At 39.1% G+C, this 27,438-nt stretch overlaps 1 protein-coding gene and 1 pseudogene across 1 annotated transcript in view; both read left to right on the top strand.

Annotated features, from left to right (window-relative positions):
* The first annotated feature begins 210 nt into the window (after positions 1-210).
* Positions 211-27,438, top strand: part of Tex11 (testis expressed 11) — a 161,014-nt gene continuing 133,786 nt past the window's right edge. Inside the window, exons 1-5 of the mRNA XM_032889391.1 lie at positions 211-279; positions 4,211-4,259; positions 8,548-8,669; positions 17,176-17,260; positions 22,447-22,526. Coding sequence (XP_032745282.1) covers positions 211-279; positions 4,211-4,259; positions 8,548-8,669; positions 17,176-17,260; positions 22,447-22,526 — 405 coding nt within the window. The remainder of the gene's footprint in view (positions 280-4,210; positions 4,260-8,547; positions 8,670-17,175; positions 17,261-22,446; positions 22,527-27,438) is intronic.
* Positions 11,113-11,695, top strand: LOC116888562 (annotated as a pseudogene).

Here is a 27,438-nt window from a genome sequence, read left to right on the forward strand (position 1 = left end):
GGGCTAAGCAGCGCCCGCCTTCAGCGACCGTTAGTGGAAGGCCACGTAGAGCGGGAAAAAGGCGCCAAAAAACGCAGCCAAGAGCGAGGGGGCCGATGGGATGTGCACGAGATTTTTTGAACACCGAAACAGACCAATCACAAAGTGAGACTCAATCTATTTGCATAAAGAGGGCGGGGCAGTGTGTGCGGGACAGACCAATCACAGAACATGACTAGCTGTGACAGAGCCCTGAACCGGCGGCGTCGCCTTCTTCCGGCCTTGGGCCGTCGGAGACGAGTAAGCTTTTTCGGTTGCGGGACAGCAGAAACCTCTTTCTTTAACGTTTCTCCTGGATTTTCAGCTTCCTCAACTTCCCTGTACTTTCAGGTAATATGTAATGGGCATAGTTGTCTGGAAAAAGTGTCTTTTTAAGAAATTAGAGAATAAAGGGTGGAGTATTAAAATATTTTCTTGTTCAGTAGGCTGGATCCGGACATTTAATATATGGATGGCATTGCTGACCTTAGCATCATGGACTTTAAAGGTAACCAAGCTTTGCATGGTAACAGTTATTTTATGGCTGACTGAAATTCTCAATTGTGGTTGCTGCATCAGCTGCTCTTTTGGATTTTGGGTGTTGTTCCTTCACGGAATCCATGTCTGAATCGTCCAGACAATTTTTAGGTGCCACATCCACCCAGTCCTGGTGGTATTTTGTCTCTTAGCCTTGGCACTCCAGTTATTCTTTCTCTTGAGCTTGGCAGGGTAGCCACATTTGCCACTGACCAACTTCTGAAAGTGGTAGTTCTTAGAGCCACAGCGGCCGGTGGTACAATGTGTGTGGTACAATGTGTGCATCTTATTGGGACGCTTTCCAGACGACGGTGTTCTTTTGTCATGTTGCTTCGACCTCCAAGGCCAAAGAGACCAGAAGAGCCCCTCTCTCTGACTCAGAACTTTATGTAGCTCAGGCTATCCTCAAATTCGCAATCTTCCTACGTCAGCTTCCAGAGTGCAGGTGTCAAACACCGACCTGACATATCTCCAACATTTGTAACACTGAGGCTGAGAAATACCTCAAATATTGTTTCACAAAGCAAAACAAAAAGAAAACAAGCTGGGAGGTAGCTCCGAGGCAGTGTTTGCCTTCCACATGTGAAGCCCTGGGTTGGGGGTCCAGCACTTCAGAGGTACACATGTAGGTTTGCCTCTTAAGTTTCTTTTCAGAGTATTCAGCGTTCCAGCTTTTCTCATTTATGTACCAGAAATAATATTTGGAACTTTTTATGAACTAGTGTAAGGAAACAAAATTCACAATCCACAGCTTATTTTCTGGTCATAATCTATAGCTTTTCCCAGGTATTTTAGGAGATGCAGAATTATACTGTTTAACCTGAAAAGTACTATGTTAAAAGTACAGTTAAAAAGTCGTTGCAAGCAGATGGGCATGTAATACTATAAATTTATTCTTGGAGACCATGTGACTGGTTCAGATTTTACCTTGTCCTAATAGTAAGGCCTATATAAGGGCAGTTAGCTTGCTTCTAGGGCAGGGGTTTGAAGGAGTACATTGGCTTCTGTAGTATCAAGACAACTAAGCACGGTATGTTCTGCTTGTAAAAATGATTTTTTCAGAAAACTGCTGTCATCCACAAGCCATTCAACATCAGGGCGATAAAAAAGTTTATCTTTAAGAAATTTAAAATTTATTTATTGTTTTAAAAAATCACTGTAAGGGCAGGTGAGATGGCTTAGCCAGTAAAGATGCGTGCCCCCAAGGCTGATGACCTGAGTTGATCACTGAGACCCATATGGTGGAAGGAGAGAAGCCGATCTGGACGATTGTCTTCTGTCCTCTATACTGGTGACATGCTATGTGCATGCGTGTGGTGCGTGTGTGCAGCGCAAATGCGTGAGCGTGTCGTCGTGTCGTGCGTGAGCGTGTCGCGTGCGTCGTGCGTGATGTCGTGCGTGCGTGAGCGTGTCGTGCGTGCGTCTTTGAGCGTGTGCGCGTGCGTCGTGAGCGATGCGCGTCGTGGGGTGTCAAGTCGCGTCGCGTGCGTGAGCGCGTCAGGAGCGTGCGTCACGTGGCCAAGTCGCGTGTGCGCGTCGGAGCGCGGCTGGCAGCGTCGTAAAGGCGTCGTCGTGAGCGCGTACACACACACAGACACACACACACACAGACACACACACACACAGACACACACACACACACACAGACACACACACACATTCCTGCAAGATGGGAGGTTAGTTTGAGGCAGTATATGACACTGTGCCTAAGGTAAGCGAACAGCATTGCCACGCTTCACACAACACCTTTTTCTATGGTTAGTTTGGAAACAAATTCTTATTTTCCTTTCTTTGGATTTTTAGCTTCTTCAGTTTGTTGTTATATAAATGCCCTTGTAACTTATTTTAATATCCATGTTTAGATTTTCTTTTACTGATATATTTATGATTGTTTATTCCATAAAGTCTTCAGAAAATAGAGCTGTGTGTAATCTCAGCACCCAGAGGCCAACACAGGAGGATTGTGAGTTTAAGGGTATCCTGAACTATGTAGTGAATTTGAGGCCCACTTAGCATATATAATGAAACTGCCAAAAATGTATAAAAAATCTTGAATATAGTTGTACTCAATACCAGCCCTGTCTAGTAGAAATTAATGAGCTACATATTTAATTTAAAATATTCTAGTAGACACATTAGACTGTATAAGGAAATAGATGAAATTAATTTTTAAAAAAAGATTCATTTATTTTTATTTTATATGTAAGGGTATTTTGACTGCATGTCTGTCTGTGCACCACCTGTGTGCCTGATGTCTGCAGTGGTCAGAAGAAGGTGTCAGGTTTTCTGCAACAGATGGTTAATCCCAGCACTTGGGTGGCAGAGGCAGGCAGATCTCTGTGAGGCTTGCCCAGTCTATATCGAAAGTCCTGGGCAGCCAAAGCTATGCACTGAGAGACCTGCTTTCAAAAACAAGCAGACAGCACACACCCCCCCACTGCTGCTATGGTTTTATTTTTTCCGATATTTAGATGCCGTTGAAGGAGTTCCTTGATACTACCAAGGCTTTGTTTTAATGATGGTGGTACTGCGTTAACTTCTTTTATGTATATTTCAGTCAATTGTAAAATTAGAGGTGTTAAAACTTGGTTGATTGAAAGATGTGTATCAATATATACCATGTTTGAAAATATAAACTCCTTAAGGGAGGGAAGTATGTCTTGGTAGCTATTGTTAAGCATTTATTGAATGAATTTATCAAAACCTAATAACTTGTGTGTTTCATTCATATTGAATACAAAGATGGTAGCAGTATTACTAGTTATGTCCTTAATTATTAAATTGATCGTGATTAGTTTGCGTGTGTGTTAAAGATTAAACCCAGGGCTTCAGGCATGCTAATCATTTACTCTGCCAATGAGCCTCTGGCCCCTTAGAAAATCTTGATTATGATTTTTGTTGCTGATTTGAAAATTCACATGAGAATTTTTCTTTTGTTTTTCTGTTACCATGAAAATACCATAATGCATAATTGTCTGTGAGATTTTATTTACCAATTCTCTAAATAGCTAGTAAATTCTGTTAGGAATGGAAAGTTAAAAATACCTTATGTGGAGACTTAATTATGTATTTTTTGATTTTATTAACCTTTTGACTGATCTCTTTTGTAAGCAACCCCTTCCACTGTTCAAGTTCTTTATATAAAATTTCAGAGTTTGTATAATATATGCATGTCCTATACATTTTATTTTTCTTATTTGTATTTTTAAATAATAGGACATAGGGTCCCTTTGTGTAGCCCTGGCTGTCCTGAAACTCACTCTGTAGACCAGGCTAGCCTCGGACTCACAGAGATCTGCCTGCCTCTGCCTCCAGAGTACTGGGATTAAAGGCATGGACCACAACTGCCTGGCTTGTTTCATGTCATCAGTACATAGATGGTTTTATGTATCTATAAAGTCTAAGGCCCATTACTGACAGGAAACGTGTCTAGTTTTGTTTTTGTTTTTGTGAGACAAGATCTCTTTTTGTAGCCCTGACTGTCCTGGAACTCACTCTGTAGACCAGTCTGGCCTCGAATTCACAAAGATCTGCCTGCCTCTGCTTCTCAAGAGCTGCAGCTAAAGTTGTGAGCTACTACTGCTGTACAATCTTTGTCTTTTGAAACTGATTTTGCTTAATACGATGAACTCTAGTTGCATTCATTTTCTGACAGATGACACAGCTTTCTGTTGTTCAGGATGATCTGGAAGTCCTGGCCTCAAGTGATTCTCTTGCTTCATACAGGCCTGTTCTACTGCACCTGGTCTTTTACAAATATTTTAAAGCTCCTTGAATACACAGATGCAAATCCATAGATATTAAGGGAAGACTATGTTTTGTGCAGCTTACATTGTTTATAGATAAGAAACCACAGTGCCTAATACATTATTCTCAGCAAGCAGAAATTCATTTATTAATTGAATTAAAGTTGTCTAAATAGATATACATAAGTGCCTAATACATTGTTCTCAGCAAGCAGAAGTTTATTTATTATTGAATTAAAGTTGTTTAAATAGATATACATAACCTTTGGTAGCCATAGAAACCAAAACAAAACCGATCTTAAGCTTTGTATTCTTTGTCAAGAAAAGCAGGGCTTATGTGGAAGAAGTGGCAGAAAGAAAGATTGTTAAGAGCCAGAGGTAGTGGATGACTCTAAGAAAACAATATCTTGGTGGGAGGGGAAAAAAGAAAACAATGCCTTCTAGATATAACAGGACTGATGAACACATGAACTCACAGACTGTGATAGCAGATACAACACCAAACAAAGTCCCAGCACTGCAAAAAGGAGGAGGACACATTCCTAATCAAGAAGCTATTTGCAATTGATGCCTGCTAGAAAAGGGGAAAATCAGTTTTCTCTTATGGAGTGTTACTGGATATCAACCACACTCTACGGCATGTGCCATGCATATAGTAGTAGTCAGTCAAAACAGACTGTGTTTTGTGGGTTTTTTTTTTTAATGTGGAGGATTTTTGTTTGTTTGATTTTTGTCTTGATTATTTTGTTTGTTTTGATTTTTGGACATCTCTGTCTGTCTGTCTGTCTGTCTGTCTATCTGGCCATGAAGTTGGGTGGGTAGGAAGGTGGGTAGGATCTTGGAGGAGTTGGGACAGGGAAAATAACACAACCAAAATATATTGTATGAAAAAGTTTTTAATTACAAAAAAAGGGAAGAACTAGCTGAGCAATGATGGTACGTGCCTTGAATCCCAGCAGTCAAGAGGCAGAGGCAGGCAGAACTTTGTGTTTGAGGCCAGCCTGGTCTACAGAGCAAGTTCTGGGTCAGTCAGGGCTACACAGAGAAACCTGAGTTACAGACTTTCCCCCCTCTCTTGGGGAAAAAAAGAGAGAGGAAAAACAATAACAAAACCCCCAACATAACACATTCACCTTAGAAAGAAAGAAATAAAGGAAGAAAGAAAGAAAGAAAGAAAGAAAGAAAGAAAGAAAGAAAGAAAGAGAGAAAGAAAGAAGAGGCTTAGCTATAAGAGATAACAAAAGATAACAGTTTATAATAAGAACAAGAGAGTACCTTCAGGATGAAAGGTTGTCATTTGTGTGACTAGCAATCACAAGACCCTGTATTTGAGCACCATCTCCCAAAAATATTTCTGTGGGTGCTTTGTAAATTTGATATTCTTGAGTCTGTTTGCTCGGAAAACTTTTTTCCAGCTCTTTACTCTGAGGTAATGTCCAACTTCGTTGTGGGGGTGTGTTTCTTGTATACAACAAAAAGGATGGATCCTGTTTATGTGTCCAGTCTGTTAGCCTGTGTCTTTTTATTGGGGAATTGAGTCCATTGATGTAGAGAGATATTAAAGACTGATGATTGCTGATTCCTGTTATTTTGCTGTTGTTCGTGGTGGTGGTAGTGTGTGTTTCCCTTCTTTGTGTGCATTTTCCCTTATGGTTTTTTAATTTTTCACTTGACCTACAGTTATTTTCTATTTATGTCTCCTAAGAAGTTACTTCAGTTTTTGATGTCACTTTGTTTTTACTAGGTTGACTGCTGAGGTGCTCTATTACTGTTCTACACTTTTTCCACCTTTTTCAGTGCTGCAAGTTGAACCTATTTTTACAAAATAATGTTTCCTGTATAGTATAGAGTAGATTAAAAATTAAATGAGAATGCATCTGATAAACACCTTGAGTCTGAAGCACTATGGGCATGCTAATCCCACCTCCCCCACCCCACTGCCATCTCTTTTGAGATGGAGTCTTACTCTATCCTATAGGCTGGCTTCTAAAGTACTTACATTACAGGTGTGAGTCATCACATCTTGTTTTTTGTTCTTTTCTCCCAAAGGAAGTTGAATGTAATCCTTGTGACATGAAAAAGAATCGTGAACTGACCCTGGCAGACCTTTGAGCAGCTTTGGCTTTTGACTGACTGGTTGAGCCAATGGAGGTCACTGAGGTTGCTTTGGGCAGGGCACATGGACAGGCTTTTTTGTAGACTTTTCCATGCCAGAATAGAAATTTCCTTCTTCAAAGACAGGGAAAATGTTTATTTTTTTATTACACACACTGTCTGTAGTATCTTGTCTACCTAATTAGCATTAATTGATGCAAGTTAACAGGGTCACCATAATAGAATGATGCCAGAGTTTTAGCTAGCAGGAATCTTGTTAAATTAGATAGACTGAAATCAAGCCATAAATTATACTTTATTCTGATAGCTTTATTTAACCATTTTGTTTTTGTTTCCAGTGTATGATTTTGCTTGATATAATCTTAATGTGACATGCTGTCTTCACATCTTAGGAAGATTGCATTTAGAAGCCCTTCTGTGAGCTTCTTTTAATAGTAAATTTCTCCTTTCTAGTGCAACCCTTATTCAGCTGTGTGATCTCTACTCCCTTCCCAGCTTTTCTGACTGTGTTTTATACTAAAGGACTGCAGTATGCCATCGCCTCTGCTGGTGTCAATTAAGTTGTTCCACTGCTTGACATTGAAAATGTATTTTGAAGGGATCAGAATTATTTTGAAATTAGTATTTTCATATGAAAGTTATTTCATATGAATCTTTACATTAAATAAGTTATGGAAGGAAGAAAAGACACAGGTTTAGTTTTTCAAATATACCTATAAAATATAACCTATAGTGTGAAATGTAGGTGTGGTGTATTTTCTATTATATTTCTGCTTATCCCGTGGTGTCCAGTTAGGGTTAATATATCATGACCAAAAGAGTTGGGGAGGAAGGGATTTATTGGGCTTACACTTCCTTATCTCTGGTCATCAAATGAAGTCAGGCAGGAACTCACACAGGGCAGGAACCTGGAGGCAGGAGCTGATGCAGAGGCCATGGAGGGGAGCCGCTTGCTGACTTACTCATTGTGGCTTGCTCAGCCTGCTTTCTTATAAAACCCAGGATCACCATCCCAGGGATGGCACCACCCACAATGAGGTGGGCCCTCCTCCATCAGTCGCTAATTAAGAAAATGCCCTATACCAGATCTTGTAGAGGCATTTTTTTCAACTGAGGTTCCCTCTTTGCAGGTAATTAGTGTTTCAATTTGACATAAAACTAGCCAGCACAAGGAGATACTAAAGCTTCCATGCACTATAAAAAATATTTGAACATAGTTTGCTTTGTGAAGTCTTTATTTGAATCTATTTTCTAACATGAAATAATTGTAGCATATTAAAGATCTGTTTGTTGTAGTTGGAAGTATAGTTATAGCACTCATGTAATATGTATGAGACTCTGAATCCCAACTGCACACACACCCCTACAGACATACACCTTTTCAGCACTGTTAGATGCTTTTATTGTATTTTATGAATAAGTATAATGCCATTTTGATTCTGTATGATAATCAGAAGGAAAGGAAAAGATGTACCTTATGGAAACTGTGTTACACTAGGTTGGAAAAATTGCTCAATTTTGATAATATGAAAGGTATCAGTTTGAGTCTACATCATGTTTTTATTTTTTTGGCTCTAATGACTTCCATGGCCTGGTAAGATTTGACTATATGGAGGATCTGGTGCTCAGATTGTTTAGAAAATAGTGACATCATTTATACAGATTCAATAACTGGAAAATGTTGTCTCTAATTGGACATGTCATTTCTTTTTCCTTGCAAAGCAAGGCCAGTTCTTCAGATCCAGAATAAATTAATGTTTGACTAATGCTTGCAAGTAATAATAAATATTTCAGTTTTACAGGATATATATCCATTCTCCTCAATTTTCTATGTTTTTTTTTAAGTTGGAAGGCATCGCTAACATCTGTTTTGTAGTAGTTTTAACTTTATAATAACATTACTTTTTGTGGAGTCAATACACTTTACTTTTAGAGAATGAGTAGAGTGATCACCAAGTTCAAGTTAATCCCAGTGGTAATTGTATTCTCTCTTTAGCTAAAAGAAATTTTATTTTCAGCTTTTACTTAATGCTGTATTTATTTGGCCAAAGATCTAGGAACAAATTTGACAATGCTTTGCTAACTTTAACCAGTAAGTTCATAGCACACTTACTGTTCTTTGTTATTTCAGAAGTTATTAAAACCATGATCTTAACTGGAAATTCATGGAGACTACATGAAATGATTGACAAATTCTTCATGAACATATCAAATTTCAACAGGAAGTCTCTGACTGAAGTACAGAATATTCAGGTTGGTAAAAATATAATTTTGTTCATTATAATTCAGGTGATGTTTGTTTTAAGGATTATTTTAAGTATGTGTCTGCATGTGGGTTTGGCTTTGAATACAGGTGCCTATAGAGGCCAGAGGCATCAGATCCCCTGGGACTGTACTCAGGTCTCCTGCAAGATTTGCTCTTAACCATTGAACATCTCTCTAGCCCCCACCTTATTTTTTTTCTGAGACAGAGTCTCACACTGTATTTGGAGCTCACTGGGCAAGACTAACTGGCCTGCAAGCCATACCGAACTTTCTGTTTCTGCCTTCCCAGTGCTCGCATTATAGGTGTGCCTCACCATGTCTAGATTTAACATGTGAGTGTTTGAGTGTCCCAGTTCAGGTCCTCATGGATGCACAATTTTCTAGCATCTATTGCTGTATTTTCCTGAAGGGTTTTAGGGCCAGTGAGATGGCTGAGCAGGTAAAGGAAGGTACCTCTTGCTGAGTCTAACCTAAGTTTGATTCTTAAGATACACATGGTAGAAGGAGAAAAATCAATTTTCATAATTGTCCTCTAATCTGCATGTCACATTCCACACAAAATAAATAAAAATAGAAATTTATGATTTAATATATATATATATAATTATATAATTTATTTAAGTTCCAACTGCAGTTTCTTCTCCCTCCTCTTCTCCTAGTTTTTCCCCTGTCCCCCATCTGTTTGTCTTTAGAAGAGGACTGGCCTTGATAGATTTAGCTTTCTAAATTTTTAATGATGGATATATGTGTATTCATGCCTATGTGTGGGTGTGTGCATGTGAGGGCAGGTGCCCATGGAGGCCAGAGCCATTGGATGCTCCAGGGGCTGGAGTTACAGGTAGTTGTGAGTCTGCCCAGCAGGGAACTAAATTTCGGTCCTCTGGAAGAACGGTAAGTAATCTTAACCATTGAGCATTGACATTAAAAAAAATTCTTATATTTGTGTTTATGATCATTTTGTGCCTGTTTTCAAAAAAGATTTTTGTGTATGAATGTTTGCCTTCATATATGTATGTATGCCACATATATGCCTGGTGGTTGCAGAGGTCAGAGGAGGGCATCGGATCCTCTTGAGCTGGAGTTAAACAGTTGCAAGCCCCCTTGTGTGTGCTGGGAACTGAGTCTGTATCCTCTGCAGAGCAGCAAGTGCTCTCAATCACTGAGCCATCCCTCCAGCTCCTTCAGTTCGTTTGTAAATGCTGTGAAAAGGGAGCTCAGTTTTATTCTTTTATATGTGGGATAGCAAGTTGTTGTAGCATCATTTGTCTAAGACTTTCTCTCCATTGGATTTGTCTTAGCACCCTTGTTCGAACTGTTAACCATACTGTGAAGGTTTATTTCTGCGCTCTATTCTCTTCCACTGTCTTTCTCTATGCCATTACTACATTATGGCTTTGCAGTAAAATTTGAAATTAGAAAATGTGAGTTTTCTAAGTTCTTTGTTTTCAAGACTGATTTTGAATGTTATTGGAATGTTACGGTATTTTGAATTTCCATATGAATTCTATATTTACCTCATTAGTTTATGCAAAAATGGCAGATAGGACTTTAATCAAGTCTGCAGTAGAATTTATAGGTCAGGAGCTGGAGAGATGGCTCTTCTGTTCTTCTAGATGTCCTGAGTTAAATTTCCACATGGTGGCTTACAATTGTCACATAATGGGATCTGTTGCCCTCTTGGTTTATATGCAGATAAAGCACTCATATAAAATATATGTCATAAATATATATCACATATATATTTCATAAACGAATTTGCAGGTCAGTTTAGTGAACATTTTTATCTTAATATTAAGTTTTTTGATCTATAAAAATGGTGTTTTCCTGGTCACTAGGTCATTTTTCATTTCTTACTTTCATCTCTTTCGCTTCAATTTTGAACTTATTTCGATAGTTTTATTTCTGAATACTTTAATATTGATGTTTTTGAAAATATAGCAATTTGAATTTCAGACTATTAATTTTTGCATAGAAATTCAGTTGAGATTTTTTTCTTCCCTTCCTTGTGCTTTCTTTTGCTGGGGGATTGAACCTGGGCCTCGTGCATGGTAGGCAAGCAGTCTGTCAGTGAGCCGAGTCTCAGCCTACCATACATTACATTTTATATATTCATCTTCTTGCAGCCTTGCTGAACTTGTTGATTAGTTATAATGCCTTATAGCAGATTATTTAATCTGTAAGTCTTTTTAAAATTATAACCTTTACTTGCACTTAATTGTTAGTAGAAAGTTATTATAAGGTTCAATATCAAGAGTCTGGTCGTAGGATGTCAAGATGGCTCAGTAGGGAAACCCATGGCCTGATGATCCGAGCTTGATCCCTGGGATCCACAAATTATCTTCTGATTGCCATACGCAAGTTCTCCCATCTGCCATAAATGTACAAATAAATATATAAATAAACACATAAATACAAAATAAAAATTGAAGAAATGTGGTCACCGGCAGCCGAGGGTACGATTTGGGCTCCTCTGGACCCGTGCCGAGGCTTTGCTTCCAAAGGGGGTCCACGGGGAAAGATCCAGGTGGCAGAGCCGGGGACCCAGGCTCCACGCCTCGATCCACAGGGCACTGGTCGCGTGTCCGCTGAGGTAATCCAGCATCTGAAGTGGCTGGAGCTGGTGACCTTCGGAGGCTGCGAGGGGTGAACTGGCTAGAGAAAGCCGTCACTTTTGCGGATCAGTTGCACGCCATGGACACCGACGGGGTGGAGCCCCTGGAGTCAGTACTGCAGGATAGATGTCTCTATCTGAGATCTGACAATGTAGCAGAAGGCAGCAGTGCAGAAGAACTTCTACAGAATTTTAAATATCTTTTTTTTTCCGGAGCTGGGGACCGAACCCAGGGCCTTGCGCTCGCTAGGCAAGCGCTCTACCACTGAGCTAAATTCCCACCCCTTTCTACAGAATTCAAATCACATCCTGGAGGAATACTTTGTTTCCCACCCTCCCCACCCCCGGTAACATTCCTTTGCCAGACATGGTGAACAAGGTCCCTTCTTCCACAGCAGAGTAGCTGTTCTGGGAAAGGGGTACCCTGTCAACATGGTGGACCCACAAGGGTGGTCATCTGCTACTGTGAATTCTAGCATAAATGGACGTTTACCATTTCATGGTGATTGATCTGAAGACAGACTGGAAAAGTCAGCTAACAGAAAACCACAAGCCTGCTTCCATGGACGTGGATCAAATGCTCAGGCCTGTTCTGTATGGAAAACATCTTCCTCCCTTACCTAAAAACCAAAACCCCTAAAAACCACTATCTGGTCAAAACGTATCCATGTGGACTTTTCTGTTTACATGTAAAAGATAGATGACCTGTGTTGTTTTTCCACTGGCTTAGAACCAGCCCATCATCATCTGTTTCTGGGTACCTACCTACCTTATTCCTACTCGTGGGCTCATCTTATGGATAGGTTTGACTAGTATCGAAGTAAACTACAGCCTGGGATCTCCTCATTCAGAACCATCTTTCTTTCTCAGAAAGCTATCCAATCCCCACCTCACACTCAGTGTCCATGAACACAGACCCTCTCACACACTCACACACTGTATATGTGAGCACCCAACCCGACAACCCCCTCACACACACACACCATGCGTATGAACACCAGTCAAATAGTTCCTTTCTGAAAAGAGAACTTGTTAAAAATAGCCCTGGGCCGGTTTTCATGCTTTCTCTTTCCTTTATCTGCAATGTCTGTGTCCCCAACACACCTCTTGTTCAGATAAACGGCCTCTCTGCACATCAGGCTGGCTTTGAGCGCACAGCTAGCTTCCTGCTCCAGCTTCTCAAGCACAGGGATGGGAGGCACGAACCCCCTCAGTGAAGTCCTAGTACAGGCAGTTTCGTTTACAACCTCAGTTCTGAACTGTAAGAACTCCGACTCTGGGTTAGAGATCCCTCCGTGATTAAGAACTTCTAACCCAGGCGTGGTGACTTCTGTCTTTAATCCCAGCACTTGGGAGGCAGAGGCAGAGTCCCGAGTTAAAGCCAGTCTGGTCTACAGAGCCAGAATTCCTGTAAGAAACCCTCTCTGGAAAAGGAAAAAGCAGAAAAACAAACAAAGTCCAGCATTTCCTGTTCCTCAGCCTGAGCCGAGTCGGCCTCTAACTGCCTGGAATTCGAGCTCTGCAGAGGCTGATGCTGCCTTTCCGGTCTCTGTGGCACCAACACACATGTGGCATAAACATGTGAATAAAACCAATCTTAAAAAGAAAAAGAACATAATAAAAATTAAAGTCTGGTTCTATTTTCTAAGAAAGTTTACTTAGCTTTGGAAATACCTTAAATTTTACTTCTAGAAAGATCTTTATAGTGTGCAAGTACTGGATCTATTTATTATTTTTTTAAAGATTTACTCATTTTATATGTATGAGTGTTTTGCCCGCATGTGTTCCTGGTGCCTATAGAGGCCAGGAGAAGTGCTAGATCCGCTGGAACTGGCATTATGGGTAGGTGTATTCCATCATGTGTGTGCTGGGAACGGACTCTGGGTCCTCTACAAGAATAAGTGCTTTTAATCTCAGAGCCATTTCTCCAGCCATTACTATACATTTATGCAGACCTAACAGAAAATCAGACAAGCATTAGGCATTTAATACATATGTGCTAAAATTTATGTATATTATGCCTTTCAAATATTTATAATTATAATTTACTTTGTACTTTCTAATAAAATAATGAAAAATTTTAAGTGTCATGTACTAGTATAAGTATGTATATTTCCTTTAGTAACTACTACATCTAAATTTTCCAATGCTATCAGTATAATGCACATGTAAAGACTTTATTTTTCATTATAAAAATAATTCTCTTTCTCTGCCACTTTATTATAATATTTTTCAGAAAGAAAAGTTGGGGACTGGGGCCATAGCTTAGTGGTACAGGGTTTGGTTACCGTTTGTGAAGCCCGGGATTTGATCCTATACACTGAGCCCTTCCTAAATTCCCGTGGGGACTTCTCTAGCAGTCATTTAGATTCTACAGTTATGTTTCCTCCTTTATTTCCTTCCTTTTATTTTCCAGTACAGGGGATTGAACTTGGCCTCACTTATGCTAAACAAGTACTCTTCTGAGCTCTTTTTACTGTCTTTGCTGACCATCTGTATCTGTTCACCGTTTTATTAATGAGCACAGCTAATTTTGGGGATTCATTTAAATGTGTATCAATATTTTGGCACTCATTTCATCAATATCCCTGATTTTTTTCATTAAAGCCATTTTGGAGGTAAGTATATTAGTACAGCATTTTTGTCCATATAATTCTGTATCTTATCTTTTCACTAGATAGAAGAACATTTCCCATGTTAAGGCTTTCTTTCTTTCCCTTTGTTTTGATATTTTTGAGACAGGGTATCACTATGTAGCTGTGGCTGACCTGGGACTCACTATGTAGATCACATTGGCCTCAAATTCAGAGAGCTCACCTGCCTTTACATTCCAACTGCTGGAATTAAAGGCGTGTACCACCATGCTTGGGGTCGCTATTTTTATTTTTAAAATTTATAATGTGTTGTGTGTGGCTTCACAAAATTGTCATCTGATCTTCACATGGCATGGCATATGTGCCCCCTAACACACACACACACACACACACACACACACACACACACACACACACACACACACTAATGTGAGTTCCAGGGATTGGACTCAAGTTGTCAGGCTTACATGAGAAGAAGTTCCTTTACCTTTAGCTGAGCTATCTCACCTGGTGTGACTATTTTAAAATGGCTAAATTATATCCCTCAAGGGAATTTATAATTTATTTTGCATTTCTTTATTATTGACTATATTGTTCTACATTTTTCTCTATCAGAAAAAAACAGAACATTATTAAGTGCAAAGATTATTTCCCACTTGTATTACTTTCTTAGAATAGGTCTCAGAAGAGCAATTATTAGGGCAAAATATATGACAATTTTGGTTAATTTTACGTATTGCCGAATTGCTTTCCAAAATGCCAAAAGATAGGTCATTAAGGAGCCTATCATAATGCTCATCAGAGAGGCTTCAAATACAGAGACCCACAGTCAAACATTAGAGAGCTTGGGGAATCCTTCGGAAGAGGGGAAGAAAGGATTGTATGAGTCAGAGGAATTAAGGATACCACCAGAAACCCCACAGGATCAACTAATCTTGGCCCATAGGAGCTCATAGGGACTGAGGTGACAATCAGGGAGCCTACATGGGTCTAACCTAGGTTCTCTGTATATATGCTGTGGTTTTGTAGCTTGGTCTTCTTGTGGGAATTCTAAAAGTGGGAGCAGGGGCTGTCTCTAACTCTTTTGCCAGCTTTAGGGACTCCTTTCTCCTACTGGGTTGCCTAGTTTAGCCTTAATGTAAGAGTTTACGTCTAGTCTTATCATAACTTGTTTGCTTGAGATCCCTGGGAGGCCTGATCTTTTCTGAAGGGAAAGGAAGAGTGGATCTGGGGAAGAGAAGAGGTGTTGGGGGGGGGGGAGGGACTAGGAGGAGAGGAGGAAGAGGAAACTATACCCAGGATATAATATATGAAGGAAGAATTTTAAAAAAAAGGAGAAAGATATTTTAATGTGAATGTTAATTTTTCCTCTTAACATTTGGAGTCAAATGTTAACATGTTGTTGGTGATATAAATCAGATATAATTTATATGAAAGTAATCATTCAATCAGCAATTATACTATGTGAGAGGGATGGAGGTTGGCATGAGAATTTGCCCCAGAATAGGAAAATGAAATGGCACCTATGCTAAATTATCTGTCTAAATGAAATCGCAAACATCAGGAAAAAAGGTGGAGGTGTAGATGAGAAAGAAGGTACTGGAGAAAAAGTAAAATACAGACCTGGGAATCTATTTTTGTGGTATCTATCTTGTCTAGTATACTGTTATCTAGTATATAAGGCCCCGCTTCCATTTGTAGTATGGAATAAAAACTTACACCGTCAACTGTGATTTATAGTGGGTGTATTTTACTTACTGCCTTTAGTCAGTTACTATCAATATAGTTGTCATAAGGTAATGATATGTACAGTCTATCATTATTCACCACCACACCTTAGGAGATTTAAACCAAGGCTATGTTATATTGGTCTCAGATAGGAATTCCATCCAGGCTCAGTTACTCCCTTCAAAGATTATTTGCCAGAAACCAAACCAAAGTTTTTTCCTCAGTTTTTCAGAATTGGGGATCAGAACTGGGGATTGAATTTAGGAAAGCATGCTACCATTAAGTTATAACACCCCCTCAACCTAATTCCATGTACAAGTATTTTTAAAAATGATTTATTTTTATTTTATGTACATTGATATTTTGCTTTTGTGTGCGTCTGTGTGAGGGTGTCTGATCTCTTGGAATAGTTGTGAGCTGCCACGTTAGTGCTAGGAATTGAACTTGGGTCCTTTGGAAGAGCAGACAGTAGACCAGCGGCCATTTATACATATTATCTTCAGTCTTCATTTTTTCCTTGAGACACTATAGGTTTGGTTAACCTTTTATTCAGTTAACTAGGCCCTGTCTTATAGAAAGATAAACCTTAGAGGAGCATTTAGAAACTTTGTCCCTTGGTTCCCAGAATGAAACACAATAAAATGATGGGTCCTATTATTTAAATATATATATGCTTTATTTAATATTTTTGCATGTACTATGTTAAAGATGCTCTATAAGACATGCTGTTTTCTACCAAGAAGCCCATTTGGGAAACAAAGATAAGAATGAAAACTACTTAAAAATAAGCTTTGGTTGTAGTTCAGTTTTAAAAGCTTGCCTGTATAGGAGAGATCTGGCTTCAATCCAGGGTAACATCAACATATCAGAGGTAATGTTGCATGCCTATACTTCCATCACTCATGAGGCAGAGACAGGTGAATTACTATAAATTCTAAGCTAAACTGATTCATATCCAGAGTGCTAGGCTAGCTAGGGCTACACAGAGAGACTTTACTTTTCTGCCCCTGCCCCTAAACCTCTCAAACTTAAGCTGAACCAAATCAGAGTAAATGCTGCAAGTTTTATAATTAACTGCTAAATTGTGTGACAGTGAATATAAAAATTAAAAGAAGAGTGAGCCAAGGGTGGTTTAGTTGTGGAGTGCTTGCTTAACACTCATGGAACTGAGTTTGACCTCCTCGAACTGCCAAAGGTGTTACAAAAAGGAGAGAGGAGGTGTCAGCAAACTGTAGTGTTGCCAAAGGTTTCATGGATGTTGCTTGTAAGACTAGCATAGATTTTATTTACAGGAAGACAAAAGAAAGAGGTATAATTCAGGTTAAAGTGAACCAGATGAGTAACGATACGAAAATGGGAATGCCCAAATTATGTTCGGGGGCAAGATAATTTCTCCTAAGAGATGGTAAGTTTTCTGTGAGGAGAAATGGATTGAGGTTATGTTTGAAGGGTCAGGATCTGACCCACAATACCAATATAAGCATACAATGTACTAGAAAAAATATACAATTGAAGGTGGAGAGTATCTTAACTGGCTAAACAAGTGTTTCCCTTTGTCTAGATTGAAGAAATTGCAGTGAACCTGTGGAACTGGGCAACAGCTAGGAGACTAGAACTGTCTGTGAGGAAAAGTCAGGCAGCTAAACGTACGTATACATTTTGTGACCCATTATAAAAATAGTCTTACTAGCCATTGGGTAATACTCCTGAAGTTTAACTGTTTTGACATGGTCTTACATAGGGATTAATTTGTTAAGTAACAACCAAATAGTTTCTGTTTCCTAAGCTAATAGTTTCCTAGTGTTTGTGATTTTTTTTAGAGGCATCCTTTTGTCAATACCAGTTTTAAAGTACCACTGCAAGATAGTTTGGGAATGAACAAGGGTGATCAAAAGATGGGAGGAGAAAACCTGGAAGAAATGTGAAAGAACATGGGTCACTGGGAAGACAAGGTCAAAATTGTCCAGACTCCTAAGACCTTTCAAATAGTTGCTTCCCTTTCTGCTAACATTAGGATGAAATACATTGCCATGTGAGGCATTTAGATTTTTACATTTTTATTTTGTGTGTATTGGTGTTTTGCCTGCATATATATGTGTATATACATATATATATATACATACATACATACATAAGCTACAGACGGTGCCAACATGTGGGTGCTGGGAATTGAACTCAGGTCCTCTGGAAGAGCAGTGAGTATTTCTAACTATGAAGCCATCTCTTTAGCCCCTTGAGGTAAGCCAATAAATATAATCATAAATTACCAAGAAAAACTGTAGAATTTGTTTCTACTTTATAAGACTGGAAAATGAGAACAATCAAACAAAGAGAAAAACCAAGACAAACATCTTTTTGGGCGCTTTAGTGTTTTGTAAAGGTTTAGCTGCTTTAGTGAAAATGATTAAGGCCTAATGTGCTGATAGTTACTGTTTTTGAACAAGAATAGTGATGGAAAATGCATTCAAGAGAGTTACTATTTAATTATAAAGGACACATTGAAGTAAAGAACTCTGCTTGGCTTTGTAAAGGTGATTACTTTTTTCTGTATACAGCAATATACTGTTTATGTTTGTGAATATAAATGAAGTTATACAATTTCAGATGAGGTAGATAGTATCCTTGTTTATGAGTTTAGCCCTCCATTAGTTTGTTTAGAGAACAGTTCTCTTGCTTTACGATAAGTACAGATATTATTGCTTCCAGGCGCCTTAACTTCTGTAGCTCTGAGGAAAGAATAAGAATTTGTGAAAATAAATGCATTAATCCTTAAATATGAGGGATATAGCGGATGAAGAGGGTCTTCAGCCCTAGGATTTTTTTCAACATACCGAATTTATCAGTTCTTATTTTTGTTGTTAGTGTTTTAGTTACTTTTAAGATAGGGGCTTGTTATATAGCCTAGGCTGGCCTCAACCTTGATCTGTATCACAGGCTGGCTTTGAACTTGAAATCCTTCTGCTTCAGCCTCCCAATACTGGGATTACAGGTATGCCCTACACATCTTGTTTAAATATCAACTTTTTTTTTTTTTTGAGACAGAGTTTCTCTGTGTAACAGCCCTGGCTGTTCTGGAGCTGTTTCTATAGTCCAGGCTGACCTCTAACATATAGAGATCTACCTGTCTCTATATGCACCACCACTGTCCAGCTATGTATCAGTTCTTTTTTTAATTTTTCAGAAATTTTATTGGTTATTTTATTTATTTACATTTCAAATGTTATCCCTCTTACCACTTTTCACTCCAGAAACTCCATCCCCCTCCACGTCTATGAGAATGCTCCCACTCCCACCTGACCACCCCAGCATTCTCCTACACTGGGGAAAGGAGTCTTCACAGGACCAAGGGCTTCTCGTTCCATTGATGTCTTACAAGGCCATCCTCTGCTACATATGCAGCTGGAGCCATGGCCCCCCATGTGTACTCTTTGGTTGGTGGTTTTGTACCTGGGGGCTCAGGGGGGTCTGGTTGGTTGATAACTGCTGTTCTTCCAATGAGGTTGCAAACCCCTTCAGCTCCTTCAGTCCTTTCTCTAACTCCTCCATTGGGGACCCCATGTTCAGTCTGATGCCTGGCTGTGTATATCGCCATCTGTATTGGATCAGATACTTGGGTTATACTTTGACATAGTAAAGAGTTAGCTATCTTACAGGAAGATTTAAGCAATTTGTTTACAAACTATGTTGATTAGAAGATAGTTTGTCTCTTTATAAACAAAATTCAGTATGCCTGGATTATGTTAATGATGGAAAAAGTCACCAAGATTTTTAGTTTTTCAATTTGGAAGAATTATGGAATAATGAACAGAAATTGGGAAGCCTAAAATAGAGGACATGCTTGTAAATTTTACTTGTGTGTGTGTTGGGGATTGAAGGCCTCATGCATACAGAGTGAGCACTCTTGTCACTGAACTTTATCTCTACCCGTAAAACTGTTTGTGGTAACAGAAAGATTAGAGATAAGACACTCACATCTAGGCTGAGCCTGTAGTTTTGTCAGTTACTCATGTGAAGGTGGTAGCTGGAAGCTGTAAGAGTAGTTAAGTTCTCTGAAGGAGAAAATAATGATTCTCAAGGAAGCTAATCTTTGGGAGGACAATTTTAATAAAGTGGTAAAAGTTGAGAATCATTGTGCTTCATGAGTGGCAAGAAACAGAGGCAGATGAATTATTCATTTCAAGAAGTTTGGGGGCTGGAAAAGTTTTTCTTGGTTAAGAGCACTGGGTGCTCTTCCAGGGGACCTGGGTTTGATTTTCAGCACCCACATGGTGGCTCACAACCATCTGTAAGTCCAGTTCCCGGAAATCTGACATCTTTTTCTGGCTAACTTGAGAGCACTAGGCATGCATGTGGTGCACAGACATATATGCAGGCAAAACACCCAAGCACATGAAATAAAAATGAAACAGGTCATTTGTTGAAGCCAGGAGTGTTGGTGCACGCCTTTAATTCTTGCATGCAAAAGGCAGAGACAGGCAGAGCTTTGTGAGTTGGAGGCCAGGCTGGTCCACACAGTAAGTTCCAGGCTGTTGATATCTTGTCTCATAGAAAGGCTAGGAGAGGGGCTGTAGAGATGGCTCAGTGATTCGGAGAACTTGGTGCTCTTCTAGAAACTCAGATTCAGTTTATAGCACCCACATGGTCATTCTCAACCACTTTAACTCCGATTGCAGGAGATTTGACACTTTCTTGCCTCTGTGGGCACTAGGCATATTTGTGGTACACAGACGTACACGCGCACACACACACACACACACACACACACACACACACACACACACACACAGATATAAAACAAATTTTAGAAAGTTTAGCATTGAAAGGAAGAGAAAAATGGGATGCAGGTTTGAAACACAGTGAAGTTATTTGTTTTTCTTTTTCTTTTTCTCCTTTTTGAGACATGGTTTCTCTGTGTAGCTCTAGCTGTCCTGGAACTCACTATGGAGTGTAGTCTGGCCTTGAACTCACAGAGATCCACCCCCCTCTACTTCCTGAGTGCTGAGGCTGCATGCATCGCCAGCTTTTTTTTTTTTTTTTTTTTTTTGAGGTGTAGAAGACGGGACTGAAGATAACTTCAAGAGGGGGAGTAATTGAACCATCAGGGCTCTTGGAAGTAACTAAACAATTAATAAACATCATCAAAAAAGAAAGGAAACAGTTCAAAACTGGAAACTCAAATCAATGTAAACATTCAATTAGAAAGTATTTCACGAAGTATTTGTCAGAAGAAATAACTTTGTTAAGAGATAGATTTTTTTACATTTCATGATAAGCAATAAAATCTAACTACTTCATTCATCCTATAATTTTATCTGGAAAGTATTTCTTTTACAGTGGAACATTTATTAGAAATGGTACCAGCATGGGTAGAAGGATTACTTACATCTAGCATAAAGTTGACATGGAGTTCAGCTGGAAGAGTTCTTGTTCAGAATGTGTGAAATCCTGGGTTTGACTTCTAGCACTACATAAATTAGGCATGATTATGCATGACTGTAATCCGAGCACCCTTGATTCCTTATGAGGAATTCGAGGCCAGCCTGGGCTGTATGAGACTGTCTCACAAGAAAAAGGTTAACTAGTTCAGTAAACTCATTTTTAAAAACTTGCCTATGTTTTACAATAAGGCAGAGTACAGATGTGAACAAGTTACAGTTATACAGACTCTCCTATTTTCAGTGACAGACAACCGTATAATAAAGGCACCTGTATTTTATAGATTATACTTCAAGAACTTTTATGTCACCTAAAGAAATATTTAGAAGGTTTCAGATTTTAGAAGAAAACAAATTACTCCGCTATCCAGAAATTGGTTTAATGATGAATAAGCTATAGGTTGCCGCTCTGCTGAGGATTACTTTGTCAGCGTGGGTCAGGAGCATTGCATGGAATCAGATATTCTCAGTGAAGATTTAACTCCTACAGAAACGAAAATGTTAGAATTATAAAGATTATAATATATCATTAAATATATGTGACTAAAAGTAGTAAGCAAGCAATTCATTTGATAAACTTCAGGTTTTTTACTTTTGGAAAACTGATTATTTAGACTGGTCTTTTGAAATTCCTGTTTGGGGCCTGGGAGGTTAGCTCTGTGCTAGAACAATCACTTGCTATGCAAGCTGTTTGAACCTTAGCACAGGAAAAAGTAAAAGAAAAGATTAAAAGATATGCTGGCTGTAACATAAAGTGAATTCCATGTGTCTTTTTGTGCTTTTTGTTTTATTTTGGTATTTTTGTCTTAATGGGTTTTTGTTTGTTTTGATTTTCCTTTGAGACAGAAAGAGAGGGAGTGAGCCAGCATGAAGTTGGGCGGGTAGGGAAGTGGGAAAATCTGGGAGGAGGTAGGGGAGGAGAAAGAACATGATCAAAATACATTTTATGAAAAATATTTTAAAGAAAAAACTATTCTGGATGTGGTGGTCCATATCGTAATCCCATCACTGAGGAGTTGAAGTCTAGAGGTTCAGGAGTTCAAAGCTAGACTCAGTTATATAGTAAATTTTGAGGCCAGTCTGACCCACATGAGACCCTGTCTCAAACAACAACAAAAACTCAGACTAAACAAAACCCACAGCAAAACTTTGCAAAAAAGAAAAAAAAACAAATAAAAAACCCACAACTTCTATTTGTAAACAATAAAGCTGGCTTAGCTTTAATTATTGATTCCTTTATATAAGAAGAGAATTAGTGGGTTGGGGATTTAGCTCAGTGGTAGAGCGCTTGCCTAGGAAGCGCAAGGCCCTGGGTTCGGTCCCCGGGGGGGGGGAGGGGAAGGAAAGAAGAGAATTAGTGCTTTATGTTTGATGTCTGTCTAATTACTCTTTTACAGTGTGTTACATTGCTTGCAAGCTGGTATGTATGCACGGAGTCTCAATTTCTTCAGAAGAAGCTATTCAAAGACAGATTTTGGTAAGCCCTGATTAATTGAAGAAATGAAATAAGATTAAATGACACAGTATTTACTTCTATGAAAATAATTGAACTTAGTATTAAACTGGAAAAACCTTTAGTGTTATCCAGTTGTAAAAATATAAACAATAAATCAGTCTTTTACCTGCTCTAGGTCCGGCACCGCAGTGCCCCAAGATATCTGATAGATATCTTAATCTCAGTCAGCAAATTCTCTCACCCGCTTTGCTTCATCCTGTGTCACACTGCCGCAGGCCTCTCTCTGAGACTGGTCCATCCAGTTCCCAAGGCCGGCTGCCACCATGTCAGAAATATACATTCTAATTCTGCAGCATCCCACACGCTCTCCCAAATTCAATTCTCCACAAGAAAGAACACACAACCCAATAAGCTCTGACCCAATTGATAAGATATAATTGCCCACCTAAACATACAAAGCCCTGTACACATCCATCCCTTAAGAACATTCAGAACAATCTGTAAATGTACAGCGGGGAATCTTAACATCAGCTTCCATGTTGTCCTACGGCTACTCTGCCGTCTCCTCCTCCCTCCTCTTCCCTCAAACTTTTCTCCAGCCCATCCTTCCTTATCGTCCAATGACAGCCCTCGTTCTATCCTGTACCAGCCTTCACCTGTATTTTACCAATTAAATGGAGAGAAGGTTCTGATGAAGTCCCCTGAGTCCTGAGTATGTGACTAGGCAGCCATCCTTGGGTCAGCAGAATTAGCATCAAAATACAGAGAACTCCAGGGCAAACCAGAATATTATCCAGTTTCTTTTTTATTAGTATAGGTAGTATAGTTGTAGTTCTTATAAGTATTGTACTTAATAGAATGCTTCAATGAAGAAAATATTGAAATATAATCCTATATTTACGAATTCTTTTATACATTTATCACCTCCTGTTTGGTGGATTTCTTTTCTAGGCCAGGTATGGTAGCACATACTTATAATTGCAGTACTTAGGAATCTAAGGCAGGAGGATCTCAAATTTGAAGTCAGCTTGGGATATATATATATATATATATATATATATATATATATATGTCTGTTTAGAAAACAAAAAATACCCCAGACTTTTTGTGAAAAATATGAACTATTCAGCAATGAAAGGAGTTCAGGATTAGTTGATTGATTTCTTTTGATTATTTGAGACAGCATTTTGTAGCCCACGATTTTAGCTGGCTTTCTTAATTGCGGTGACAAAATACTATGATATAACAACATGAAGGAAGGGTATATTTTGGCTCATGGTTTCAGAGGTATCAGTCTGTCATGGCATAATGCATGTGGTAAAGCAGAGCATTTCACATCATACTAGCCAAAAAGCCAAGAAAAGGCATGAAGGAAACCAGGAATAGTAGCACATGTCTGTAATACTATTTCGGGGGAGGGGTGGGTGCCGAGGAAGGAGGACTGAGGAAAGTTAGAGGCCATTTCAGACTATTCAGTCAATAGCAGGGTGATCAAAGAGGTGTAGATCAAGACTGTCCCAATATCTGTCCCTCAAAATGGAAGTAATCCGAGACGAGGTAGCCCCAAGAACTTGTTCTTAGTGCCTGACTTTTCCAGGCACTTCTGTCTCACGGAAATTTCCAGGAGCACCGCCAGCTGAAGACTAATTTTCAAGCACATGAGCCTCTGGGGGACATTTCATATTCAAACCATAGACCCCAGGCTTAGTTGGAACTTATAATCCTCCTGCCTCAGCCTCCTGAGGTGCTGAGATTACATGGGTATGCCACTGGCTTGGCTTACTTGCTTATTTATTTACTCATTTATTACTTATTTCATTAAAGAATATATGTTTGGGTGTTTTACCTGCACCATTTGTGTGACTAGTGCCCCTGAAGTCCAGAAAAGGGCATCATATTTCTTGCACCCAGAGTCACAGATGGTTTTGAATCACTTTGTGGGTGCTGGGAATCAAACCTGGGACCTATGGAAGAGCAGCAAGTGCTCTTAACCACTGAGTATCTCTTCAGCCCTACATTTTTTGAGACAGAGTCTCACTATGCAGCCCTGGCTGTCCTGGAATTTGTTATGTAGACCAAACTGGTCTTGAACTCAGAGACATACTCCTGTCTTTACCTCTACCTCCCTGGTACTGGGATTAAAGGTGGGTGTCACCATGCCTGACTGTTTATTTACTTTTGAGGCAAGACTCTCAAAATTCTAATTTTGTTAAAGGAAAATTGTAATAGGTAATTCTAATTCTAATAGGCAACAAGGTAATTATAATAGGTAATGACTCTATTACCCACTCTAATTTCAAACTACTTGTCTCGAGTGATCTTCTTGTGCCAGTCTCCTAAGTATCTCGGACTGTGGTCTTATATATCTAGCGAGCTTATGGCATGTGCAGTATGAAACCGAGGTATGGATTCTAGCCCTGTGACTTACTGGCTATATTACCTTGAAAGATTAGTTTTCTTATTTGTAAAATGAGGAGACTAGTATTTGTCGTGCAGCGCCATAGGGTTAAAATTAGTTTTATGAGAAGTGCTTTATGAACTATAAGTGAGTACAAATAGGTGAATATGCTAATAGTATATAAACAAACACCTGTCATATGTGATGGGATATAACTATGTTGAATGTGGGGGTTTACTTTATAGTATTTCCCTTCTTTCAGAGACTGAAGTCACCCAAGTGTTTTGTTGCAGCCTTTATAAAATGTTATCTCAACTGTCCAGTCATGGCTGGAACAGAAAGTCATCCTTTTTAGTTATTAATATTTAAAAACAGTTTAGTAGCTTGGCATAGCCCAATTATACGGGTTTGGATCCCATTTCTTACATTTACAAGGCAAGCACTAAGGTGCTAAAGCAATAAAGATCAACAAGCATGCACTGGCTGGTTTTGTGTGTCAACTTGACACAAGCTGGAGTTATCACAGAGAAAGGAGCCTCAGTTGTGGAAATGCCTCCATGAGACCCAGCTGTAAGGCATTTTCTCAATTAGTGATGAAGGTGGGAGGACCCAGCCCATTGTGAGTGGAGCAGTCCCTGGGCTGGTGGTCTTGGGTTCTATAAGAAAGCAAGCTGAGCAAGCCAGGGGAAGCAAGCCAGTAAGTAACATCCCTCCATGGCCTCTGCATCAGCTCCTGCTTCCTGACCTGCTTGAGTTCCAGTCCTGACTTCCTTTGGTGATGAACAGCATCGTGGAAGTGTGAGCTGAATAAACCCTTCCCTTCCCAACTTGCTTCTTGGTCATGATGTTTGTGCAGGAATAGAAACCCTGACTAAGACAAAGCATAAAGGAAAATCAATTAAGACAGTACCACAGTTCCTCCATTTTTTTACCACTAAATAAAATAATCAATTCATGGCAACTCTTCTTTTTTCTTTTTAATTTTAAAACTTTTATTAAGTTTTCAGTTAGTATATATACTAAGTGATGGGTTTCATTATGTTATTTTGATAAATGTGTGTAATTGTACTTTGCTTATATTAACCTCCCTATTACCCTCTTCTGACATCTTTCCCCCTCCCTTTATTTCCTTCCTCTCTCAAATAGTCTCCTTTCTAGTTCCGTGGTATGTGTGTGGAGAGAAAGAGAGATTCTACATATGAAAGAAAGTGTGTGATATTTCTAAGTGTGATTTATTTTCCTTTAACATGATAGTTTATAATACTATCCATTTTTTCTTCAAAGTATATTATATTTATATTGTTCTTCTTTATGGGTGAATAAAACTCTATCATGTATATTTGCCACATTTTGTTTATCATTCATCTGCTGATGAATGTCTATGCTTATTCTGCATCTTGGTGGTTGTGGCTAGTGCTCCAATAATCACAGATGTGCCTATATTTCTGTGTTGTGCTAACTTAGATTCCTAAAGTTGTTAGCCTTTGGTAGTAGAGCTGAGTCCATTGGCAGTTCTATTTTAGGTTTTTTTTTTCAAAGCCTCTATACATTATATTAATTTACATCCCCTGTGTACAATACGTCTTTCCACATTTCCCTCTGCATCTCCTTAGCATTCTTTGTTCCTTTTTCTCTTGATGGTAGCTAGTCTGATTGGGGTAAGATAGAATCTTAATGTGGTTTTCATTTTTAGATTCTGGTGGATAATGGTGTTGAAATTTTTTCATATATTTATTGGCCAATTATATTTCTTTGAGAATTTTCTGTTTGTTTGTTTATTTATTTATTTATTTATTTATTTATTTAATGGTCTTTTTTTCCATCTTTTCATTAACGAGTATTCTTATTTACATTTGATTATTTATTCCTTTCCCGGTTTCCATGCCAACATCCCTAACTCCTCCTTCCCTTCTGTATGGTGTTTCCCCCTCTCCCTCCTCCCCCATTACCGCCTCTCTAACAATCACATTCACTGGGGTTCAGTCTTGTGCAGGACAAGGGGCTTCCCTTCCACTGGTGCTCTTTAGGTATTCATTGCTACCTGAGGTCAGAGTCCAGGGTCAGTCCATCACATAGTCTTTGGGTAATTAGTCCTAGATAAATGGTTGTTGAGTATTGATGTTCATTGTATAGGGTCTCGAGCCCCCTTCAAGCTCTTTCAGTCCTTTCTCTGGTTCCTTCAACAGGGGGTCCCGTTCTCAGTTCAGTGGTTGGCTGCTAGCATTCGCCTCTGTATTTGACATGCTTTGGTTGTGTCTCTCAGGAGAGATCTATATCCAGTTCCTGTCAGCATGCATTTCTTAGCTTCATCCATCTTATCTAGTTTGGTGGCTGTGTGTATATGGGCCACATGTGGGACAGGTTCTGAATGGCTGTTCTTTCAGTTTCTGCTCCAATCTTTGCCCCCATATCCCCTCCTATGAATATTTTTGTTCCCACTTTTAAGAAGGGGTGAAGCATCCACACTTTGGTCATCCTTCTTCTTGAGCTTCAAGTGGTCTGTGGATTGCATCTTGGGTAATTTGAGCTTTTGGA

This window comes from Rattus rattus, chromosome X, assembly GCF_011064425.1.
Source record: "Rattus rattus isolate New Zealand chromosome X, Rrattus_CSIRO_v1, whole genome shotgun sequence".
Taxonomy (NCBI): domain Eukaryota; kingdom Metazoa; phylum Chordata; class Mammalia; order Rodentia; family Muridae; genus Rattus; species Rattus rattus.